This window comes from Lytechinus variegatus, chromosome 16, assembly GCF_018143015.1.
Source record: "Lytechinus variegatus isolate NC3 chromosome 16, Lvar_3.0, whole genome shotgun sequence".
Taxonomy (NCBI): domain Eukaryota; kingdom Metazoa; phylum Echinodermata; class Echinoidea; order Temnopleuroida; family Toxopneustidae; genus Lytechinus; species Lytechinus variegatus.
The window spans coordinates 30,792,810-30,816,281 of NC_054755.1; the positions used below are offsets into that span (position 1 = coordinate 30,792,810).

Genomic DNA, 23,472 nt, shown 5'->3' on the forward strand with positions numbered 1-23,472 from the left:
CTTGTAAAATAAGAGTCTCATAAAACTCAATTCTAGTGAGCACGATCAAACAACCATCTGAATATATTCTGAAATTATTAAAAAAATATTTGCTACTTTTACAGACCCGTAAGACGTCAAATAAACTTGGATTAACCTTGACAGGTCTTATATCTCTAACATGACACTTACCTGAAGGTCAACTGAGATCACGGTGTCTTCGAAAAAAATATGGGAATTCAAGAAAGTTGAAATAATAGAATCTTGGATGCCACAAGGGAAAGTATTTATTTTTGGTTAGATATCAGATCCGATTGCTCTTAGGATTAAGAAACAAAGTGTATTGTGTCGTGGGAAAGGTGTCAGGCTCTGTATTTCGAAACCTTTAAGATTTTTGTGTTAATTTCATTACGTTGAAACATGACGCAAATGTATGCAAACTGAACATAATATGCCGAATGTGACGTTTTAAATCGTTTAACTGCAGCTTACAAGGTGACATTCGAACAGAAACAACCCAAGGGGGCTGTTGCATAAAAAAACTCTGCCAATTTTGCCAAAGTGTTTTTAATGTGTAAGTTTCAATGGCATAATTTTGTTTGCCAGAGTTTATGTTTATTTGCTATATTTTTATGGCAAAAGTTTTATGCAACGGGACCGGGATATTTTTAAAGGGGGAGTGGTTCGAGGGGATGACGTCATTTTTTCTTGATTAGATTATCGGAGTGTTATAGGTTTGTAGACGATCGACCCAGACATTACTCTTGCCTTGTTCATTTTTTTCTTCTAATTTTTACCTCAATAATGTTTTCCGCTCCATTCTTTCACACTCTTTTCACTATATCATGTACACTGCGTGACCCCATGCCGCCCGAGGCGCTTGCCCCTGCAAAGTTTGACTCATTGAATTCCCGTTCCCCCCCCCAAAAAAAAAACATGTCCCGTGAAACTGGCGGCATATTATGCACATAAATACATTATTCTCTTGTACTTCTTTAGAAATTCGAAGCTGGGTCATCTATTCTTTATAAAAAAATTCGGGATTAAAGTCACCCCAGAATAATCGTCATGTCTGGCGTCACAAGGCAATATGTTGAATTCAAATAAACCCATGATTTAAAATTTCTCTTTTCATTCTGTTTTGGAGCAGTCATTTATCACGATCCCTGACAATAGGCCTATATACGCATATACGCATGATACATGTACATGTACATTATTTTTTCATGAATCTGTGACATATTATCAATCTTGTCATCGTCGACAACAAAGAAATCTCGATATACAAATACCAGTCGTATATAGTTCTTTCAGCAAACATTGGTGTTAGTGCTTAAATCTGGGGACCTAATCATTTATTTTGCCACCCAAAAGATGTTACCCTGGGCATAAATACAATGATCAGAAAACTATGAGTCGGTTGAGAACTTCAATAGGTATCTGCATTACATGTCGGGACGCATCACGGCTACGGAGAGGGGGGGGGGGACTGATGACGACCGCCCCTGTCAAGTTTTTCAAGGGGGGGTACAGAGATGGGAAAATGGAAGTTAAAGAGAAAAGAAGAAAGAATGTTATTGCACAAAAGGAAGATTTTCATTCTTGACTTGTAATCTTTGTTTTCGCTTGGACCAGGAAATTTTGAACAGGCCTCTATCATATCTATTGGCATTTTCGCCAAGTTAGGTCAGTCCACGCCAGTCATTGTTCGCGTCATGGCTATCCAGTGGGGCGGAGTGGCGGCGCTGGTGGTGTTCTATCTGCTCATCTTCGCTGTCGGAATATGGGCATCCAGGAAGATCAAAGGGTCTGCTAATACGGAGAGAGCAATGGTAGCAGACAGAGATTTTGGCTGGGGCGTTGGCCTTTTTACGTTGATCGGTGAGTCTTTCACGAACCCATGCCAAAATGCAATATAAAAAAGTTGTTTATTAATGTAACCCCTGAATGAACTTTATGAACCATTATTAGAGTGCACCCGAAGGGGAGATGCATTGATATCATAACCAATCACATGCAATGTTACCGCATCAATATTTCAAATATATACACTCTAAGAAAAAACACATGAATAAAGGTGACCGCACACCTTACGACTGATCTGCGACCCGATTTCAGAATCAAATGTAGTAGAATTTAATGCTAATATTGAGACTTGGAATATCTTACTGTGTTAAGTTCGAAATCGTCGTACGGATACCTATGTTCAAATCTGTGACTGTGCTATCATCCTTCTTAGATTAAAAGCGTCTAATATCTAGTCATATCATTCGTGCGATCGGCTACGATTTGAAACTAATTTGGCCTTTACTCCAAAATAAAGGCTTGCAATCTTTCAAAATGATTATATAAGTATTCTCTCAATTAATTTTAACCCAAAATAAAATGATATGTTCCATTTACATTTTCAGAAAATGAGCGAAATGCGATTTTTTTTCCAAAATCGGATCGCGAACAGTCGTAAGGTGTGCGGTGGTACTTTCTGTTTTTAGCGCCTCTAAATACCCATTATTATTATTATTATTATTAAAAGGTTCGGGGATGACAGTGTTTTCAACCCGTATTAAAACAGCTGCCTCTCCTCGTTCGTTTTAAAGAAAAAAAAATGACGTTCCAACATTTCAACTTTTAGAATGTACTTGAATTCAAAATAACCCCTGGTGGATCCAGGGGGGCCTCGGTCCCTCTTTGCCACCCCACCCCTCAAGAGGTACAATTAAAATTCGTAATGTAAAAATGCATTGAAATAGAAGTGTGCCCCCCCTTGAATGTGAAGACTTTTTTTTCTTTGCTTGTCAAATTTATCCTACGATAATGTGCCCCCCCCCTTTGAAAATCCTGGATCCGCCCCTGAAAATAACCATTGACCGGTTGAAAAAATTGAAAATGACCATTTTGTAATGAAATCCCCCTTTTTCAAGTTTCTAGGGGCCGATTTGACTTTCATTTTGTATTGAAAACCTTTTTTTTACCTTTTTGAATTTCTTTAGACCAAATGACCCCGATTTTGTAGTGAAAACCTTTTTTTTTTTCTTTTTAAATTTACATCAGCACCTCCAGTAAAAATATCAAATCGCTCCCATGACCCGGTATAAACAGTAATAAAATTGACCCTCTGATTTATTCGCAATGTTATGAATTTATTGTAGAAATGATATAAATCTCCAGTTTCCTATCAAATTTCTATGAACATGATGAATGTCATCTGTTGCTCTGTTCTAAGATTTAAAAAAAGCGGGATCAACACTAAGTTAAAATTCAACTCATTTCCGACGATGGGTATACTGGCCTATTTGCATCAATATCCAGTATTCTAGTTAATGGCTCATGACATGTGTATACAAGTATAATGGAGTTTTGGGGATGATTAAGCCCCCTCCCCCCAAATAATAATAATAACAATAATAATGAAAATAAATTAGAATGAAAAAAAAAAAATAAAATTTTAGAAATAGTGAAATAAAATAACAATAAATAAATAATAATGATAATTAAATGAATAAATAAATAAAAAAGCAAAAATGAATAAAATAAAATAAGTAAAAATAAATAAACCAACGTATACTTTTGATACCAAATCAATCATGATTGAAGCCTAAGGCTACTTACATCGATATCCAGTTAATGGTTTATGACATGAGCATATAGGTATAATGGAATTTTGAGGATGAATAAGACCCCCCCCCCCCCCCCGAAAAATAAAAATAATAAATTTAAAAAATGAAAACAAATGAAGAAATATATAAAAATGAAAAGTAGAAACAAATAAAATGAAATGAAAATGAATTAAATAAAATGAATGAATTAACGCACAATCTAAAAATCAAGGATTAAAGATAAATCCAGATCGGCTGTGAATAGCGACCAACCGAAAATTAGATTTAGTTTTAAACATTGCAGACTGAAAACATTCAACTGAAATCTTTTAAGATTGAAAGTTAATTCAAAAGATTTAAAATAAATCCAACATTCGGCTGGTCACTATCCACAACCGATCTGGATTTATTTTAAATCTTTGATTTTTAGAGTATGCTCTTAATACCAATTCAATCATTTGGTCTAGTTTTCCTTAATCATGAGAGATGTTACTTAGTTCTTTTTCAATCCTAAGAATCAGTTGAATTGCTATCCATTCCAAGTTAACTCTTATTATGCATATTTCTTCGAATCACGTGATTTCTACCAATCAATATCTCTTACACCATCAGTCGCGTCGCCTGCCAGATGATTCCCAGAAATTAGCCATCATACAAAACAACTTGCATCCACTTTTTTTTTCTTTTTACTTTGTGTTTAGTTTTTTTTTTTCAATCAAAGTCTAGTGAATAGATGATGACGTAGTCACGTAGATCATTTGCCATTCAGATATTTTCACCCAGGCGTATAACGAACAAATATTTATCACTCATCGGGTTCATGATGTATCCATGAAGCTTTTGTAGTGTTTGTGTATAGACGTTGATGTTGTTAGATGTATTACCAGAGAGATGAGAGTTAGCTGGTATTACATTGATAATTACTCACGGATTAGTATATTCAACAAATGAACAGCTGTAAAACAATTTCTTCGCTTTCAGTTGATTTTCGAAGGATCTGTCAATTTTGCCTTTTTTTTAGTTGTCAAATTCAATTTACGGAAATTTTCCTTCTCAATAGGCCTTTTGTCAAACATCATTGTTTTGTAATGAATTATCAAAACATTTATATCAATAAATAAATAAATACATAAATAGATAAATGAATAAATAAATCATAAATAAGTTTAATATATATATATATATATGCATACATACATATAAATAGATAGATAGATAAATAAATAAAAATATATAATTAAATTTTATACTAAATAAATAAATCTTTATTTGGAGATTCGGAGAGGGTATGGAGCAGGTGATTAATAGGGGTTATACGCTTAATGCTAGATAATTTTTGAATAACAAATGCTTCACAGCACTATGGATATCGCATTTAATTTAATGATGCACGAGTGTTACATTTGATAATTCCATGTGTTTGTTCGACAGCGACATGGGTGGGAGGAGGTTACATCAATGGAACGGCAGAGGTCGTTTTTACCCCTGGGTGGGGTCTCGTATGGGCCCAGGCACCGTGGGGCTACAGTCTCAGTTTCGTCATAAGTGAGTCTGTCTCTCTCTCCTTTTTTTTACTGCAATCGAGTCATGTGAGTGAGAATGTGTTTGAGAGGGTGAGGGAAAGAGAGAGGGAATGGGGAGGGGGTAAAATTTATAAGCAAAAACTTTAATAATAATTATTTAGTTGACTTATACCTTGGTCAGAGTGCTCTACGGCGGCCGTGCGGCGAGTCGAAAACAGCCGTATTAACATTTTTGTATAGGTGGTTTGAATTAAATTCAATAAAACGGCTGTTTTCGACTCGCCGTACGGCCGCCGTAGAGCAAATGTGACCAAGGTATTACGTTTCTAAAACATAATAGATCCATTAATTAGTCACGTCAGACTAGTCACATGGTCTGCAGTTGGATCATTTCATATATGCATGATTGTTCTTAAAGTTTGAAAATGATATTTTGGGCCAAAATTTACGCAAGGTTTTTGAAAGTGCACCGACAGTGTGATATTGGTTAAGCTGCGTGAAACTGAATGTGAAATCCGGTCAATGCTTCATATTCTATATAGTCACTGTTAAATCTATATTAATTTATCTAGACTCTTTTTCTTTTCTACAGACTCAAGTACATGTCTTGTTAACTCACTAATGCCTGTTCAATAACTTTGCATATTTTGCAGTAAATCTGTACGCTCCAATCAGAATGTAGTTTTATGTGTAAATTATATAGTTGGAGCCATGTCTGTACTTGTGAAAAAATATTTTTTATTTCACGAATGACTGGATTTGTACATTGTGTATACTTCATCAATTGTCATTTAACTTTCAGGCATTGGCGGCGGAAGCCAACAAAATTGGGAGGGGTCCACCTGAAATTTTGTGATGGACACAGGTAAAATGTTTGAAAAAAAAAGGTCATCAGCCAAATTTTATCAAACACATTTTAGGGGGGGGGGGTCCATATGAGTTTAGGGGGGACGCAGGAAACAAAATTGACAAGCAAAAAAAAAGGTTATCAACTAAAATTTTAGAGGGGCACCGTTCCCCCACCTCAAATTTAGGGGGGATTTGTCCCCCGCTTTCGCTTTCAGGAAACTGATGAAGCTTACACGTTTTCCCATGAGAAGTTGACCTTTATGTTAACCAATCAACTTGGTGATTCCTCTACAAAACCTATGGAAATTACAAAAATCCTACTGGTCAATAGGTTAATCGAGTTGTCACACCAGGCGCTGTACCTATCTCATTTTCAGATCATGTGTAATGGAAATCTTGCATGGTAGTGATAAGGAAATATATCAAATATACTTGATGAAAAATTTAACAATATACTCGAGGATTTGTCTTCCAACAGTTAGCAAAACTCATTACTCATTAATATCAAAGTCCCAACTTTAAAAACAGCGAAAATTAGACAAAATTTCAAAGGAGGAGATACACAACAGGTTAACAATTCTAGGCCCATTTCACACTTAAGATCTTAGATAAAGCTATCTGCTCTCAACTCTATTTTAAATACCAATCAATTTATTGGCCCGAGCACAATCAGGGTTTTGACTAGTCCAGATTGGAGCTTGGTGTTTGGAAGTTCTCTTTCCCAAAAGCTAACATAGAGGGCACATGACATGAACAGCGCCAATTCCCTCCTATCTTCCCTCCTGAGTGGATGCATCTTTTACTGATCACACCATAAATACATTCATATAATTTCTTATTTTTATATATTTATACTTTTTTTATAATTGAATTCAATTTAATTTTATTGCTCCTCCTTTTGTGAGGGATTTTCCCCCTTGCGTTCAGACTTCTTGCATCCAACATTGAACACTAAATTGGTATGATGATGATGCTTGTTTCGAGGGGGCGGGTGGGTTCGAGTCGTGCGTAAAACCTTACGGGTTTGCCCCTCCTTCCAATTCCAGAATATAGGCAGCCATGAATTGTGTTAAGAATTGCGGATGTAGGGGGTTAGGGGTTCAAACCCTCACCTCGGGATCCCCGGCCCCCCCAAAATAATAATAATAAAAAGGAGTGTGGGATCAAACTTCAACACCCCTTCTCTGTTCAGGGAGTCGCGCAAGTGGCAGATCTACGGGGGGGGGGGGGGGGTAGGACGCATTACGTTACAGCTCTTCGTTATTGGGTCAAAAGAACTTGTCAAATACCCTCTTAAAATATAGCAATAACCTAGATTCCCTAATTTTAAGGTCAACAAAAGTATTTAAACATTAAAATTTCAAGCCCCAAATCTGATGTTTTTACTCCCATTCACATACTTAGATGGCCTTTTCTTCGCCAAGCAGATGAGATCGGCTAATTACGTCACAATGATAGACCCGTTTCAGATCAAGTATGGCAACCGAATGGGCGGGCTTCTGTTTTTGGCTGCACTGACAGGAGAATTGCTGTGGTGTGCCGCCATTTTAGCAGCGCTGGGTAATAACATATTTTCATATATTTAAAAATACGTATTACTATTTTCTCTAACTCCTACTGTGACATGCACAGCGCTGATTTATCAGGAACTCAAATTTCGCTTTTCTGGAAGAGTAACATTTTGAAAATGTCACTGAAGATCAGCATTTGTTTTCATTAATATATAAAATATGATAACTTTAACTTCCGATCCAGTTAGTGTTTTTCCGTCCTGCTTATTACAACAATGTGGCACATGAATGAAAAAGAAAAGTTTCAAATTATAAGCAAAGAAGTAAAAGAGGAGAGAACATACACCGAGAAAGTGGGAGAAATTGAAAATATCTTTGAAACATCTCACCCCCTCCACGCTTTTTTAAATTCCCTTTGGCCGCCCTTATTTCTTGTAGGCCTAATTCCGAATTTTCGCATTTACTCCGGGGAAACTCTCTACAACGCATCAATTCCTTTGAAAATGCAAGTAAAATCACAATGAAGAGCTAAGAGGCATTTGTCGAACAATAATAATGATAATTCTAAAAAATATAGAAAAATAATAATTATAAATTATAATAAGAAGAATAAGGAGGCAAAGGAAAGAGGGAGGGAGAGAAAAGTGGTGCAAGTAAAAGCGAAAGTGAAAAGAGGAACATGGCAGTTGCACAGGTCCTGTAGTATCATTATTTGAAATATAAAATATTTGACAAATTTGTTGATAGTTTAAGGTTAAAACTAAATACTTTTAGTTTATGTGTTAGCTTGACTTGTTGGTATGAAGTATTGACAAATTAGCATCTTTTTAATTTTGCGTTTGAAAACATTAATGCTTGGACATTCTTTTCAGTCGTTGGGCAGGGAATTCCAATACACTGGTCAAAACAAGACAAGAGATTTTTTTTCTAATAGAAAAGGTTAGGGGTAGGTAATAACAGTTACGTTATCTCGTTGGTTAATCATGTATTGAGGAGTTTTCACATTTTCCCAGTCATATGTGTAAAAAAGAAAACATCAGTGAAAGACTACTGGGACACATTTTTGTATATACATGTAGTTCATATTAGTAGTCGTCCTAATAGTAATTTGTATGCAACGGCGAATAAAAATTACCAGTACAGAGATGGGCAAAGGGGACTCCAATTATTCTTCAAAATTTCTGATAAGCGCCCCACCCCTAAAAGAGGTCAAATATCATCTTAATTTTTTTCTCTCATCGGCTTTTTTTGAGCGGGGGGAGCAAGAAATCCTTCCAATCACATACTTTCTTTTCTGCGCACCCCCCCCCCCGCCGCCCTCCCTCGATCCACCTTTGTATCATGGATGCTTAAAGAAACCCTCCTCTTTTTTCTTCCTTTATAGGATCAACTATCAGCGTCATCCTAGAGTTGGATCAGAATCTTTCCGTCATCATCTCGGCATGCATCGCTGCAGCATACACGATCTTCGGCGGGCTTTTCTCAGTGGCCTACACTGATATCATCCAACTGATCTGTATATTCGTCGGTCTGGTATGAATCAACAGTCACTGGCGAATCCAGGGAGGGGGGAGGGGAGGGCACAGCTGTCACGTGCCTTTGAGAAGCAAAATTAAGATTTGTAATGTAAAAATGCCATTGAAAAATATGCTTAATTTGTGGGTGAAACCCTTTTTCTGCTTGTCAATTTTGTTTCGGGTAAGAAATATCATTAATTTGTTGTTGAAAACATTTTTTTGCTTGTCAAAATATTCCTCCGAAAAATTTGCCCCTCCCCCATTTTGGAAAATCCTGGATCTGCCCCTGTCAACAATGGCGGTGATTTCTGCCCGCCCCCTTTATTGAGTTTTTGAAATAATCTTTGTTTTCAGAAATTGTATCGATTCTTATTTCCTTATTTGATTTTTTCTAACAATTATTTTGTTCTTTTTTTATCAATATCATGCCAAGATTTTGACATGTCTACTAAAGTTGTTTTTAGCAAAATTGTGATATGTAGTGATATACTTTATTGCTTAATTTATTTTTTTAGAAATGTTGTCACTAGTTATAAAACTGGTTTCAAAATGATTTCAGGGTGGGGGGGGGGTTGTCTTGGGAAGATTCCAACTTGCATTTATATGGGTCCTTGCGGATGTCTTTTTATTTCCTTCCCCTCATTTTTGTCGTTTGTTTTTTATATTCTTTTTATAGTGGATCTGTTTACCCTTTGCGATGACCAATGCTGCTGTCACACCCATCAAAGATACAACGGATCGCTGGGTAGGCGAGTGGGACGTCAGAACTACTGGACAGTGGGTTGATAGTTTCCTACTGATTGTAAGTAGACAAGTATCGATATGGGGCCCCATTTAGTGGAGGTGCCGTGGCCGAGTGGTCTAAGGCGCCCGGAAAGTCCGGGCATCAATTTCCGGCCGCGGCACCTATACCCGTGAACAAGGCATTTTATGAACAACACTCTTTTATCTTGCTATACGCATTATTGGTAACTGGGTGTGCACTTGTTTATAAAATAAGTAAAATAAACAAAAACACAACATAAAGCTTACAGCGATTAATCAGATTTGTATGATGGATTGGATTGATTATTGCGTGTGACCAATCGTGAAATGTAGGTTAAATATACATGTAAAATATTGGGGCTTCGTGGTCTAGTGGTCAAGACCATTTTTAATCTGAGGGACGCGGGTTCGATTCCCACCCATGGCGTGTTTTCCTTCTGCACTCAACCCAAGTGAGATAAATGGATACCTGAAAAAGTAATCCCCCCAAAAGCTGTGAGAACCGTAATAGGTAGACTATAGCTTGGCCAGGGTAGGAGCGCCTTGCAAGAGAACCTAACAAAGTGGATACGTGAGATATAAATATAAATCCTATATCATTTTATTTTTATTAAAAACCAGCTCAGTGATCGGTCGGTAAGCTTTATGTTCTGAGGCCCTCATGCCGTTGTTTCGCGCATTTTGCATGGCCTTACGCTGCAGCTGCAGGGGGGCATATGCCTCGGTACATTTTTTCGCTGTCAATCTTCACAAAATTCATCAAAAGTGTGAAGAAGTGTAAAGAAAATGCAACAACGCCCCCTTAAGAATCACTCCTTCGCTTTCGATGTCATTTGAAAATTCTTACGGCCCCACCCCCCCCCCAGGGAAAACTATGCATACAGCGATGAATTGATGATGTGGAGAAGAGATATTTGAATATTGTACTTAAATTATTAGGTAAAATTAACCAGCAATGATGCCTCGATGTGAAAAAATATCTTCGCTATGAACTTCAATATTGTACATAGAAATTAATTATACTGTTAAAAAAATTATATTGTGCAAGCAGATTAGCCTGGAATCCATTGGTCCACTTTGTTTTAAATGATTCATGCATTGATCTCGTTGATTATATCTACATGTACTTCAGACTTCGAACATCTGAGAGGCTTGCTTCAATACATACCCGCCAATCAATCAACCTACCAACCAACCAATCAATAATCAATCAATCAGTCAACTTACCAAACTATAAACCAATCAATCAATCAGTCAGTCAAACAATCATCCAATCAATTAACAAACCAACCAACCAACATTAACCAACTAACCAACCAATCAATCAATCAATCAATCAACCAAACAACCAATCCACAATCAATCAATCAACCAATCAATCAATCAACCAACCAATCAATCAATCAACCAACCAACCAATCAATCAATCAATCAATCAACCAACCAACCAATCAATCATTTACTTAAACTATAAACCGATCAATCAATTAGTCAAACAATCAGCCAATCAATCAATTAACTGACCAACATTAACCAATTAACCCACCAAACAAACAGACAACCAAGCAACCAATCAATCAATCAATCGATCAATCAAACAATCAATCAATCAACCCACCAATCAATCAGTCAGTCAATCATTTAATAATATTCAATAAAGATTTTATCTATATTTAATATTATAATTTGTTAAAAGCTCTTAGGCGGAGTACCTTGGCAAGCTTACTACCAACGGGCTCTATCGGCCAAGTCAGCTGACCACGCCCGTTACCTCTCATTTGCTGCATCTATTGGGTGTATCATTATCAGCATCCCCGCCTACATCATGGGTGCCGTCGGAGCCAGTACGGGTGAGTTTACCATAATGGATGAGCTTCGGGATTAATTTAAAGGGGTGCAAGCATTCCGAATTAATGCGATGTATAGATGAGCAGTGAGAACATCCATCGTCATTTTCGGTTTCTGTTTTTACCATTATCTTCAATAAGTATTCAATATTTTTAAACGTTATGGAAAATGACATTTCATATAAATTAAAATACAGGTGTTAAAAGAGGGCGGAAAATGGGGTTTTATCTGTGAGACTGACTTGTACCACTCTAAATTATCATCCTGATTGTATGGTCAATTTATACTTCTTCCCTTAAAAGTTAAGTGAACATTGGCAATGATTAAACGAGTAGCCTACCAAGAATCTCATTCTCTTTGTTTTCTATGTGACTACCGGTGGCACTTTGTTCTTCATATTTGGTGTTTTCTCATTCAGACTGGAACATGACGGCCATTAATCTGAATAAAACGGATCCATATAAGACACCCGAAATCGTCCTCCCCGCCGTCGTCCAGTTCCTCACCCCTCCCGTGGTCGCCTTCCTCGGCCTTGGGGCCATATCAGCCGCGGTGATGTCGTCCACCGATTCGTCTGTCCTCGCCTCGAGTTCCATGTTCGTTAGGAACATCTACAAGAACATCCTCAGAACTTCTGTAAGTTTCTTTGAAGTGATTAGCCTGTAGGCTGCCGGAGACATTAACTCCAAAGACATGATTGCCAGGTTCATTGATCAACATGATCAAGGACAGGCTATATTTTGTTGGATTGAATTAATCATGGGGAGTTTGCGCAACTGCAAGGGGGACAGGCTCAAGAACACAGTAAATGTATTGAAAATTTCCGTTACATGACAATGAACAGCTGGGAGGTCTTTGTCGAAAATCAGTGACCCGGCACAGCAGTTTCGTTCTAATTAGGTTTCTGAGCTGACGAAAACTATGTCGTTTGACCAGAGTCCAGGACGAAACCGCTGTTTTGATTCACCAATTTGTGACAAAGACTTCTTGGTTATGCTTTGTTATAAAGGGCATTTGGTAATAGACATTCTTGAATCCGTTATGCGTCGGAGAAGCAAAAACTCCCTAGTTGTATTGATGTTTCAGATAGGAAGATCGCTGTTAAACCTGTTAGAATTTCACTTTAATGACCTTTTTATATTCTAGGTCGGATCATTGACTGATACTTAATCAGGCTACGTGTCGTTGTGGCCTCTATGGTTTCCAAACTTTTTTATACCGTTCATAAAGGTCTTCCAGTGATCTTTTAATGAATTCTTAGACGTCGTATTTGTTGGCAAATAGCGAAAGTACATAAACAAACCATAGTAATATTAAGGAGACTCAACAGATAGGTAAAAACGATCATCGTTTAGGAAATGATTACACGTTATGAGGTGCGATTTTAAGACATTGTCACCCTTATTTTGGTTTGAATTCCTTTTGTTTCCTCAGGCATCGGAGCTAGAGCTGCTTTGGATTCTTCGACTCACAGTTCTCATCGTTGCAACCCTCGCTACCGTCTTGGCTCTGACCGTCGAGTCTATCTACATCCTCTTCGTTCTCTGCTCCGACTTCGTTTACGTCGTACTCTTTCCGCAGTTTGTGTGCGTCGTCCACATCGAAAAATCCAACACATACGGCTCCTTTGTCGCGTTCATCCTCGGTCTCTTTCTCCGACTTGCCGGTGGGGAGCCCGCCCTCAACCTCCCAGTCCTGATAAGATACCCATACTACGATGAGGAACTCGGTCAGTTGTTCCCTTTCCGAACTCTGGCCGCGATCGTGTCTTTCGTGTCCCTGGTCGTCATCTCGTGCATCACCGATGTCGTTTTTAAGAGAGGTTTTCTTCACGAGAAATACGACATCTTTAAATGTGTGGTCGATACCGAAGTCAAGTCGACCAAGGAGGTCTTCGCCAAAAGTACTTCCGGTCCCATGGGCATGACGGAAGACAAGTGTGTCGGCATTGACAACGTAGCCATGACCGATTTCTAGGGCCCGATGGCCAGGTCTAATCATTAATTGAAGAACACAGATACACTCTTCAACACATGACATCATAGTCTAGAGATCATAGTATAGTGATAAGCTTTTCGACTTCCTTATAAATGGCCGTACGCAGCAGGGGGGGGGGGGAGGGGTAGTTCTCCCCGAAAAATTTTGAAACCCTACATTTTTTACTGAAAGTTTTTATAAAATTCACCAAAAGTGTGCACGAAATATTTTAATTTAACTTTCAAAAATCCAAAGAGGCCCCCATTTAAAGCTTGCTCGCTTTGATGTTTCGCTTTTGACTTTCTTTAAAAAAATAACGCGTCTTACACCCCCCTATAAAGATTTTCTACTTACGGCCATGGACTTGCATAGATGTTTACCTGAGCCATTTTTGCCTCTGTCGTTTGCACTTTTGTCGTTTTTACCCCTGTTATGTTTTCCTGTGTCATTTTACCATTTACTGACAAACGTATATCATAGAATGTACAACTGATTAGCCATTAGAAGTCTGAGTTTACTCACGACCAACTTGTAATGCATTCCTGATTGGATAAAAGACCAAAAGCTTCAGCATGTCTCTACTCATGACATTTTTGTATTAAAAAATGTATCTTGTGTGATCTTTCACCAATATGATGTCATAGCCGATAGACAAAACCTAAAGAAAAATCTTCAAAGAGAAAATTTAGTATTATTGTTGCTGCCTTTGGGAATGATTAAAAAAGCAGACACGAAGTTTGAATGATCATTCAAACGAGGCCGGTGGCCTATGACCTTTATTCACTTCTATCTGAAATAATACCCTCAGTACTTTAACATATACTTTGTATCAATATTCATTGATAAAATATGTAATCATCTTAAAGGTGCATGCTATTTCTATGTGTGGTTATGTATGCTACTGATAATGCTTTCGGTGTTCAAATTCTATGAACATAACATGTGCATATTTATATTCTTCCTGACAAACTGATTTTTTGTATGAATTTATGTTTACAAAAGTGTAGAAATGTGGGAAATGGAACAAAATGAATGTGTATTAAAATGGAAAAAAAAATCTGATGATTATTCTTTTTTATCTATTAATTATCGCGATGTCCAAATCCTCTTTGATGCTCTCCCTTGTTCTTTCGTCTCTCTGTGTTTTCTTTTTTCTTCCGCTTTTTATTTTTTCCTCTCTTTTTTCGTTATGTGAAAATCGCGAGGAAAGTCGCCCCTGCCCTATAGCGCGCCGCCCCTTCAACGTAGGAGTGCGGGATGGTATGGTCGTGGAGGGGGGGGGGGGTGGTGGTATGGTCGTGGAGAGGAGAAGTGGGTGGTGGAGGGGAAGAGGTAGGGTGAAGCTTCCAAACTGATAAGGAAAAAAAACCCCACATGATCGTGCAATGAATCAAGTGTGTACTTATACCAGTGCTGTGCATACATCTTTTGTTACTTGAAATCACAAAAAATCCCATAAAAACAATACCTCAACTTCATTATGCAGTTTATGTTTGATGACACACGCCCTCTAACTATAATATCACCCAATCTCATCTAGTCTGCAGGCACAGACCATGATTAAAACTAAGTGGGTCTTTGCACAAGACTACAAACAAAAAACAATGTTTTTTCAGTACACAAATTAACAGGCTGCGTATTCAGACCACTTAACACGAGCGGAGGGCTTGCACAGCAAACGAGGGCCTACCATGCGCGGATCTAATGTCGGACTTTGCCAGAAAAGAATTCTACAGTCCAAAATAGTGGACATTTAGTCCCCAAAATTTTGACAAGCACAAAAAATTCCGTGCGCGCCTGGTAGGATTAAAAAATATTCGTTTTAAAGTTTAAGTTTCTTTTACAAATCAAGCATACCATAATGAACGTTCCGATGCGATCTAATAGAAATAACCTCTTTTACCATGTTTACGGGTGTTTCTGATCATTCATGATAAACATTTCACTAAGTTTGGCCAGTCGAAGATTTTCAATATTACATGTAAAATTTTTGGCTTATCCGTTTGTGTAAATTGCTGATAACACTTTCATGAAATTGTTCTGACCTTTCACTAGAAATAGCTTTGATTCCGTTGTTCACGTGATAAATAAGTTTGAGATAATATATTTTGATAAGACTTTAGCCAACAATCACATGCTCACATAATAGTACAAACGTAAAATTCCCAAACAATTTAAACCCTATTAAAAAGTGTACAGGTATTTCGAAATAATCAGCCTATACACGCACGCACACATACGTCCCTCCCACGCGCGTACACCCCCCCCCCCCTCGGAAACTTAAAAAAAAACCCGCACCGGCACGTACTGCCTGCCTTGTCACGCTGTTGCTTGTTGTAATGATTTTTGTATTATGTTTTCTTTGTAAAAACCCAGGCACCGCGGAACCTCGAACTTGCTCACAATATATTACACGGGATTCCCCTGCTGAACTATAATGGCGGGTCCACAGTAGGGAAATTAATACCACCATACACAATCAAAGTTCGGATTTTTAATTTAGTTGACGCTGCATCACGTGAAGAAAAAAAAATCGTTTAAGCACCAAAAAGGGATTGCTTTCTGACACAATTTTCATTTTAACTTTCCGTAAACACAACCACCAATACGCAACCCTAAATCGTTGTCTTTGATGAAATCTTTTTGAAGACCAAACGGACTTGGTAACTTGCTCTTATCTCATTTTTTAGATAAGACGTGAATATCAAGGATTTTCATATTTGTTTTTTCGGGATTCTCATCTGAAGGACAATGCTGAAGAAGGTAGGTTTCCTTGATTTAAGTCGATGATTCGTTGATGGAATATACCGAGACAGCAGACAGAGTAAAGAACTTCTAATCTAGACTGAAGCATTCACAGCGGTTTATTGATCGAAGGATTGATTGGTTGATTATGAATAGTTGCTATGTTGTGTGGTTGATTGAAAGATAGATAGATTGATTGATTGATTGGTTGGTTGATTGATTGATTGGTTGGTTGGTTGATAGATTGATTGATTAATTGGTTGATTGATTGATTGAATGATTGAGTGATTGATTGGTTGGTTGGTTGGTTGGTTGTAATAGGGGTTTCGCGGTTTAGTAGTTATTACTCTGGCTTTCAATCTAAGGGACATGAGTTCCATTCCCAGGAATGGCATGTTTTCCTTCAGCAAGAAATTTACACACATTGTGCTGCACTCAACCCAGGTGAGGTGAAAGGGTGCACGGTAGGAAGAAAGTCCTCGAATGCTTGAGCGCCCATATTAGGCTGCACAGCTAAACCTTGGGCAATTTAGGCCCCATAGAAAATGTGAACCTTCTTTTTTTTTTATTGATGATTTCTTGTCAATTCGAGGGTGCTGATTCCGCATCGGAATGATGCTACTCGTGTAAAAAGGCTTGAACATTTTCTGCAAATTGGCAAAATCCAATATGGCCGCCAAAAATCATAAAAATGCCCACACATATAATGCATGCACTTGTGTTACAGAATTGAAATACTCTAAAAAAAATGATTTTTGACAAAAAATGATTTCTTGATATTCAAAATGGCCGCCATATTTGCCCCTCTATTATGTAGAATATGGATGGGGGAAATGATTTCAAAACAAGAGCACTATTGTACGTGATTGTGGTCTGTGGGTGGACTACTGTCTGGAACATGATAATTAACAAAAAGTATGTAATTTTTATACTATACAATGTGATTAATACATTATGATATTCAAATTGGTTATCATAAACCCCTGATGTTGTGTACAATATATAAATTGGTACAAATACTTTTGTTTACATTTGGATTTGCTTGACTATAAAATGCCACTTGTGATATATTGGTGTAACAATGTCTGACAACATGATATTTAACGAGGCATAATCCTATGCCACTTCGGTAATAATGCTGTATTCTGAAATTCAAAATGGCCGCCATAGTCCCTTTATATGTACAATTCTGATCAACGAGAATGAAGAAACTAATTTCCACAAGAGTATAAGAACCATAAATGCATGAAATATTGTGATCCACGAGTATAACGTTATTTGTCTGAAAAGGTGTTTTCTAGCGAAACATATTTCTTTTCACTCCGGTGAAAATTGGTTTCCTGGTTCGATTGTACATAATGAAGTCACTGTCCATGGTAGCCATTTTGAAAGTCAAAATACAGTATTTAACACAAGCATGAAATCTGAATGATTATATTTTATTAAAAATATCTTTTAGGCAGTATTCCACTAACTTACCACAAATACATGCATATATATGTGCTCACTCCTGCGACTGTTTTTTTCCTCTCTCACATCGTACATAATACTGTTCGGGCCTTTGGCGGCCATTAAAAAAAATCAAAACAAATCAGTAAAAAGACAAGTTAATCAAGTCAGCTGTGTGCAACAGTTATTCGATTCTTATTTGACTATTTTCTAGTCGTATTTTACTAAAACAGAGTTATTTCTGACTACAATATATTCAGAAATGTGACTGACATATCAGTTGCACCCAGCGGACTACCGATCTAATCTGAGTTTGTTTTAAGAGTTTATAATCATGATAATAAATGAACAAGAAACAAATAAAAAAAATCAAAGAACAGTATAGTATTGTAAAGTATAGTATTTATTCAAAAAAAAATGCAAAACGGATGGATAGCCCATATTCAGTTTAGTCGACATGACTATACTGTACTTCGTGGATGGGGTCCATAAGGAGGAAAGGCAAAATATTGGAAAGCCGGAATATTACAGACTAGCTGGGGCCTGTATCCCGTTTCTTCATTGAAAAAGTATGAAGTCTCCTCTATCTTGCCACGCCCAAAATTCTCTAGCTTCCCTGGTGCTTCTGATTATTGTCTGCGTTTCTTTCCCATAACAAATGACATAAGAAATAGTTCCTAAAACAAAAATGACATATTGCTTTTTTTACATGGTCATGGTTAAAAGGGAAAATGTTTGGAAATAATAATTATTGTGATATTTTGTTAATCAGTTGAGAGGAAAAAGAACATCGAGCGTAAATCCTCCAGGAGCGTCCATCAACGACTTCAACGAAAGTTATGACCATGATAAGGTATTCGACGACGACGATGACGCTCAATCATCAAGCCACATCGACACTCGAACGCTCATTGACAGGGGCCAACATGATCATCGTCGAAGTCGACATCAACAATCTGGAACTGGCGACGTCTGCGAGGTTGACCTAATCACAGATGATTCAGTAGGGAAGAGAGTCAAAGATATCCAAGAAGAAATTAATGAAGTTGTCGAAATTTTTGTGAAAAACATCAACATTATTCTTGAAAGGGAAGGGAAGATCGAGGAATTGGAACGCATTTCAGATGACCTCCGTACAAAGGTAAGTCGTATTGCTTATACATCATTTACATGAGCCCATCTTGTTTTTAAAGGACAAGTCCACCCCAGAAAAAGTTGATTTGAATAAAAAGAGAAAAATCCAACAAGTATAACACTGAAAATTTCATCAAAATCGGATGTAAAATAAAAAAATTATGACAAATTTAACTTTCGATTAATTTCACAAAACAGTTATATGCACATCCTGGCTGGTATGCAAATGAGGATACTATGACGTCATCCACTCACTATTTCTTTTGTATTTTCAGTTCAATTCAATTTTCAATTCAATTTTATTCACATCTCTTTAAAAGACATCAAAAGATCAATACGAAATACAACATACATGATACATAACATTATGAAAAGAAATGGTAAAGATGAAGTGAGGAGGATGTGGGGCATAAACAAAAGGCCATTGGCCTGTCTAGGTAAATCCCCGAATTTACCCCACTTCAAAATAATAATACAAAATAATACATTACAAATACAAAGCTAACAACATTAAAACAACATAAAAGGCAATAATTTAAAAATTAAATTATTCATATTCAAACTTAAGTAAATACAATTTATTTTTCCTCCTAAAAGAACGAGTAGTTTGACTTTCTTTGAGGTCATCTGGTAAGAGAATCCAAGACTGTGGGCCTTTAAAACTGACAGTTGTTCTTGAAAAATTATAATGGTAAAAAGGTACATACATTTTATTGGCATTTCTTGTGCAATATTTATTTATGTTGATGTTATATTCAAAGTATTCATTAAAATATTTTGGGAGCAATTGTTTAGAGTAAGAAAACATAAAAGATGCTAGTTGTAATTCATTTATATCATAAATATTCAGTATTTTCAATTTCTTAAGTAAAGGTTGAGTATGTGCGAAGTAATTGGCATTAGTAATAACTCGTATTGCACGTTTCTGTAATAAAAAATAATTTCTGTAGTGAATGAGATGAACAGCTGACCCATACAATATTGGAAAACATGAGATGTAATAAAATCAAGCAATTATGTAATTTAATTAAAATTCTCAATGGTAATGTGCTTCAAACTATTAAAAACTCCTATGGATCTTGATATCTTTAAAGCAATGTGATTTTCATGTTCCTTCCAATTCAGGTTTTCGTCTATGATTACGCCAAGAAACTTAGTACTGGTTTCTCTCTTTATTAATACATAATTAAGTTTTATATTTATTTCACTATCTTGTATTCTGCAATTCCTACTTTTAAAGATCATGTAACATGTTTTATTTTGATTAATATAAAGTTTATTGACAGTAAACCAAGTTTGTATCTTTTCCAATTCTAAATTAAATAAATTGTTCAATGCCACCGGATTATTACCTGATAGAAATAGACTGGTATCATCAGCAAACAAAATTATTGATAAAATATTACTTACATATTGCAGATCATTGATATAAAGTTGAAATAAAAGTGGCCCGAGATTTGAGTCTTGCGGTACGCCTACCGTAACATTTCCCTATTCAGAATAACAGTTGTCAATAGTCACATACTGTTTCCTGTTTTTTTTTTACTTTTTACTTTTTCCATTTTAATGCACTTCCCCTTATTCCATAATATTTCAGTTTGTTGAGTAAAATCGAATGGTTGATACAGTCAAATGCCTTTGAGAAATCTAAAAAGAGTCCTATAACAATATGTTTTTTTCAAAGGCTTGGCAAGTTTATCTGTTAAATCAATTAATGCATAATTAGTATTGTATCCTTTCCTAAAACCAAGCTGTTTTGTACTTAATATATCATGTTTGTCGATAAAAGTTAATAATTTCTCATAAACATTTTTTTTTCAAATAATTTACTAAATATTGATAACAAAGATATAGGCCTGTATACTCATTGTATTTTTACAACCATTCTTATATATTGGTATAACTTTTTCTATCTTTAATTCATTTGGAAATATGCCCTTTTAAAGGGAAGAGTTAAATATATTGCACAAAGGAGATACAATTGCATGAATAGAGGATTTGACGATTTTAGCACATATTCCATCATGACCAGGAGACTTATTTACATCAAAATGCGAAACAATATTAATAATAGTAGATTCAGTAATATAGGTTGAAAAATAATGATTCACACACAGATCCCTTTAAGTAAGAATCAAATGATGTTGAACCTGTGTTACCAATCATAACATGTATTTTTTGTAAAACTGTACTAAAGTAATCATTAAATAAGTTTGCAATATGTGATTTATCCTTCGTGGATTTACCTTCATATTCAATCTCATCAATAGCATACTTGCTTTTGCTTTTATTTAAAACTTCATTTATAACTTTCTAAGTTTTTTTTTTGCATTGTTCATAACATCATAAAACTTATTGTCATAATAATTACGTTTAGTATCACGTATTATATTATTCAATCTATTTCTAAAATTAACGTAAGTAGTTTTGCGATAGATTGTTGGATTTTTAAGGTATTTTTTTAAATATAATATATGTTTATGTCTACTAATTTTTTAATATCTATTGTAATCCACGGTTTGATATTTGTATGTTTCTTTATTTTCATTCTTTTCTCTGTGAAAGATTCATTATATAATTTAATAAAACTTTCATGCTTTTGATTTACATCATCAATATGATCTAAGAAATTCCACTTAACAGACATCAATTTAAAACAAAAATTATTTATGTTGACATCACTGAAATCTCGTGTTGAATAATACATTTGAGGATAATTAGTATCTGGTTGAGATGAAATCATAATAAAAGGAGTGAGATGATCACTCACATCAGTTGTTATAATACCACTCATTTCTACCTTTTCTGGATTATTACAAAAAAAAATGTCTAAGGTAGTTGCAGAATGTGAAGTAATGCATGTGGGATTAAATATTTGTGGTATATAACAAAATGATATAAAGTTATCAATGAAATCATTAACATATGATATGACATCCAGTTTCAACAGATCAACATTGAAGTCACCCATAATGATAACTTCCTTCCTCTCACCCATAATAATATTTAGAGGTACTTGTATATCATTAATAAAATATTGCACACTGTGGTTAGGTGGTCTATACATAACAATAACTATAATATTTGTTACTTTATTATATATTTCGACTGAAATTGTCTCAACAGAATCAGTAAATACTTCCAAGTCTGGTCCTTTACATTTTATTATAGGAAATATGAAATGTTCTAATTTTCTACTCATTGTCAAGTGATACAACGTTTAATTCCTCCCTAAACATGTGGAATTAGCATTGTTTGATACTATATGGTCCAGTTAAGTTGGTCCTTATTTTCAAATCTATAAAATATGAAATATTGTATAATTCAAACAATAAAAAACAAAAGAAATGGTGAGTGATGTACATCATCGACTGACTCAACTGGGGCCCGTTTCAAAAAGGACTTGCATCTGTTGTAATTTTGCCATTATGGTAACTACCATGGCAACCTTGATTCTGATTGGCTGCTGAGCCACGTTACCATGGTAGTTGCCATAATAACAAAGTTACCACAGTTGCATGTCCTTTATTAAACGGGCCCTGCATGGATGTGCATATAACTGTTTTGTAAAAATTAAGCAAAACTTTAAAATGTCATAATTTTCTTATTTTACATCCGATTTTGATGATATTTTCAGCACTATGCTAGTTTGATTTTTCTCTATTTATTTAAGTCAGCATTTTCCTGGGGTGGACTTGACCTTTAATCAATATATCCCCGACTTTCACCCAGAAGTTATGGCCATGAGAAGAGGGGTGCTGTCGATGATGCATGTATTATTCTCCATATGCAGCACCCCTAGAATTCTGTTAGGTGTGACAAAATGGAGAAATGTAGCCAAAAATTACGTTTCCTTTTTTCTTGTCAAATCTACATCAGCACTCTCTGTAAAAATCGTTCCCATAGCCCTTGCCAAAACTGTCAGAAATTGTCAATTACAATTTTTCCAAAATCATTACAGGACAAACACAAAGTCATTTCTTTTTTTTTATTTACTGGAAATTCGTAGTGATGTGCCATATGGACTTGAATCACGATCCTAACATTCCTTTGTCAATTACATTTTTACATTTCTCTGTTTGGGTAATAATAGCTTCTATGTTTTTGTTTTTTGTATAAAATACCATAATATTGTGATAATTAGCCAGTTGTGAAAGATAAAACGTTGTCCTTTCCCTATTTTCCAGCAACACAAACATACTAATATTCCTAATAATAATAACCATCATGATAATTAATTCTTATTCAACGCATTCGTGTGTCTCCCTCCCTTTTTTTTCTTTTTCAAATCTATTCCATTCTAGGCCGAAGAGTTCCAGCATGTGACTAGGAAGCTTTTATTAAAAAAATAATTCCAATCATCCATGCGAAGAAACCGTTGGCGTTTTGGCTTGATAATTGTTATGACTATTTGCATCTGCTTCATGGTTCTTGCTATTATCGGATGGGCTTGTTTCTTTGAAGAAGAAAGTGGCCATTTCACGAGGCACTTTAACTGTTCTAGAATGTGAATATGCAATAGCTATAAAATGCATGCCTGCGGTATATGCAGAAAATTATGTAATCAAAATTTAGTCTG

At 35.9% G+C, this 23,472-nt stretch overlaps 2 protein-coding genes across 2 annotated transcripts; both read left to right on the forward strand.

Annotated features, from left to right (window-relative positions):
- The first annotated feature begins 1,622 nt into the window (after window positions 1-1,622).
- LOC121430020 (high affinity choline transporter 1-like) lies at window positions 1,623-14,202 on the forward strand. Its single transcript, XM_041627292.1, has 8 exons — window positions 1,623-1,860; window positions 5,007-5,120; window positions 7,352-7,507; window positions 8,843-8,991; window positions 9,652-9,777; window positions 11,437-11,590; window positions 12,007-12,224; window positions 13,023-14,202. The coding sequence occupies exons 1-8, from the start codon at window positions 1,695-1,697 to the stop codon at window positions 13,563-13,565; spliced, it is 1,626 nt and encodes a 541-aa protein (XP_041483226.1). The 5' UTR covers window positions 1,623-1,694; the 3' UTR covers window positions 13,566-14,202.
- Window positions 14,203-15,962: 1,760 nt separating this feature from the next.
- On the forward strand, window positions 15,963-23,254 carry LOC121429415. Its single transcript, XM_041626394.1, has 3 exons — window positions 15,963-16,328; window positions 18,532-18,900; window positions 23,198-23,254. Exons 1-3 carry the CDS (start codon window positions 16,317-16,319, stop codon window positions 23,243-23,245), a joined length of 429 nt encoding a protein of 142 aa, XP_041482328.1. The 5' UTR covers window positions 15,963-16,316; the 3' UTR covers window positions 23,246-23,254.
- Window positions 23,255-23,472: the final 218 nt, after the last annotated feature.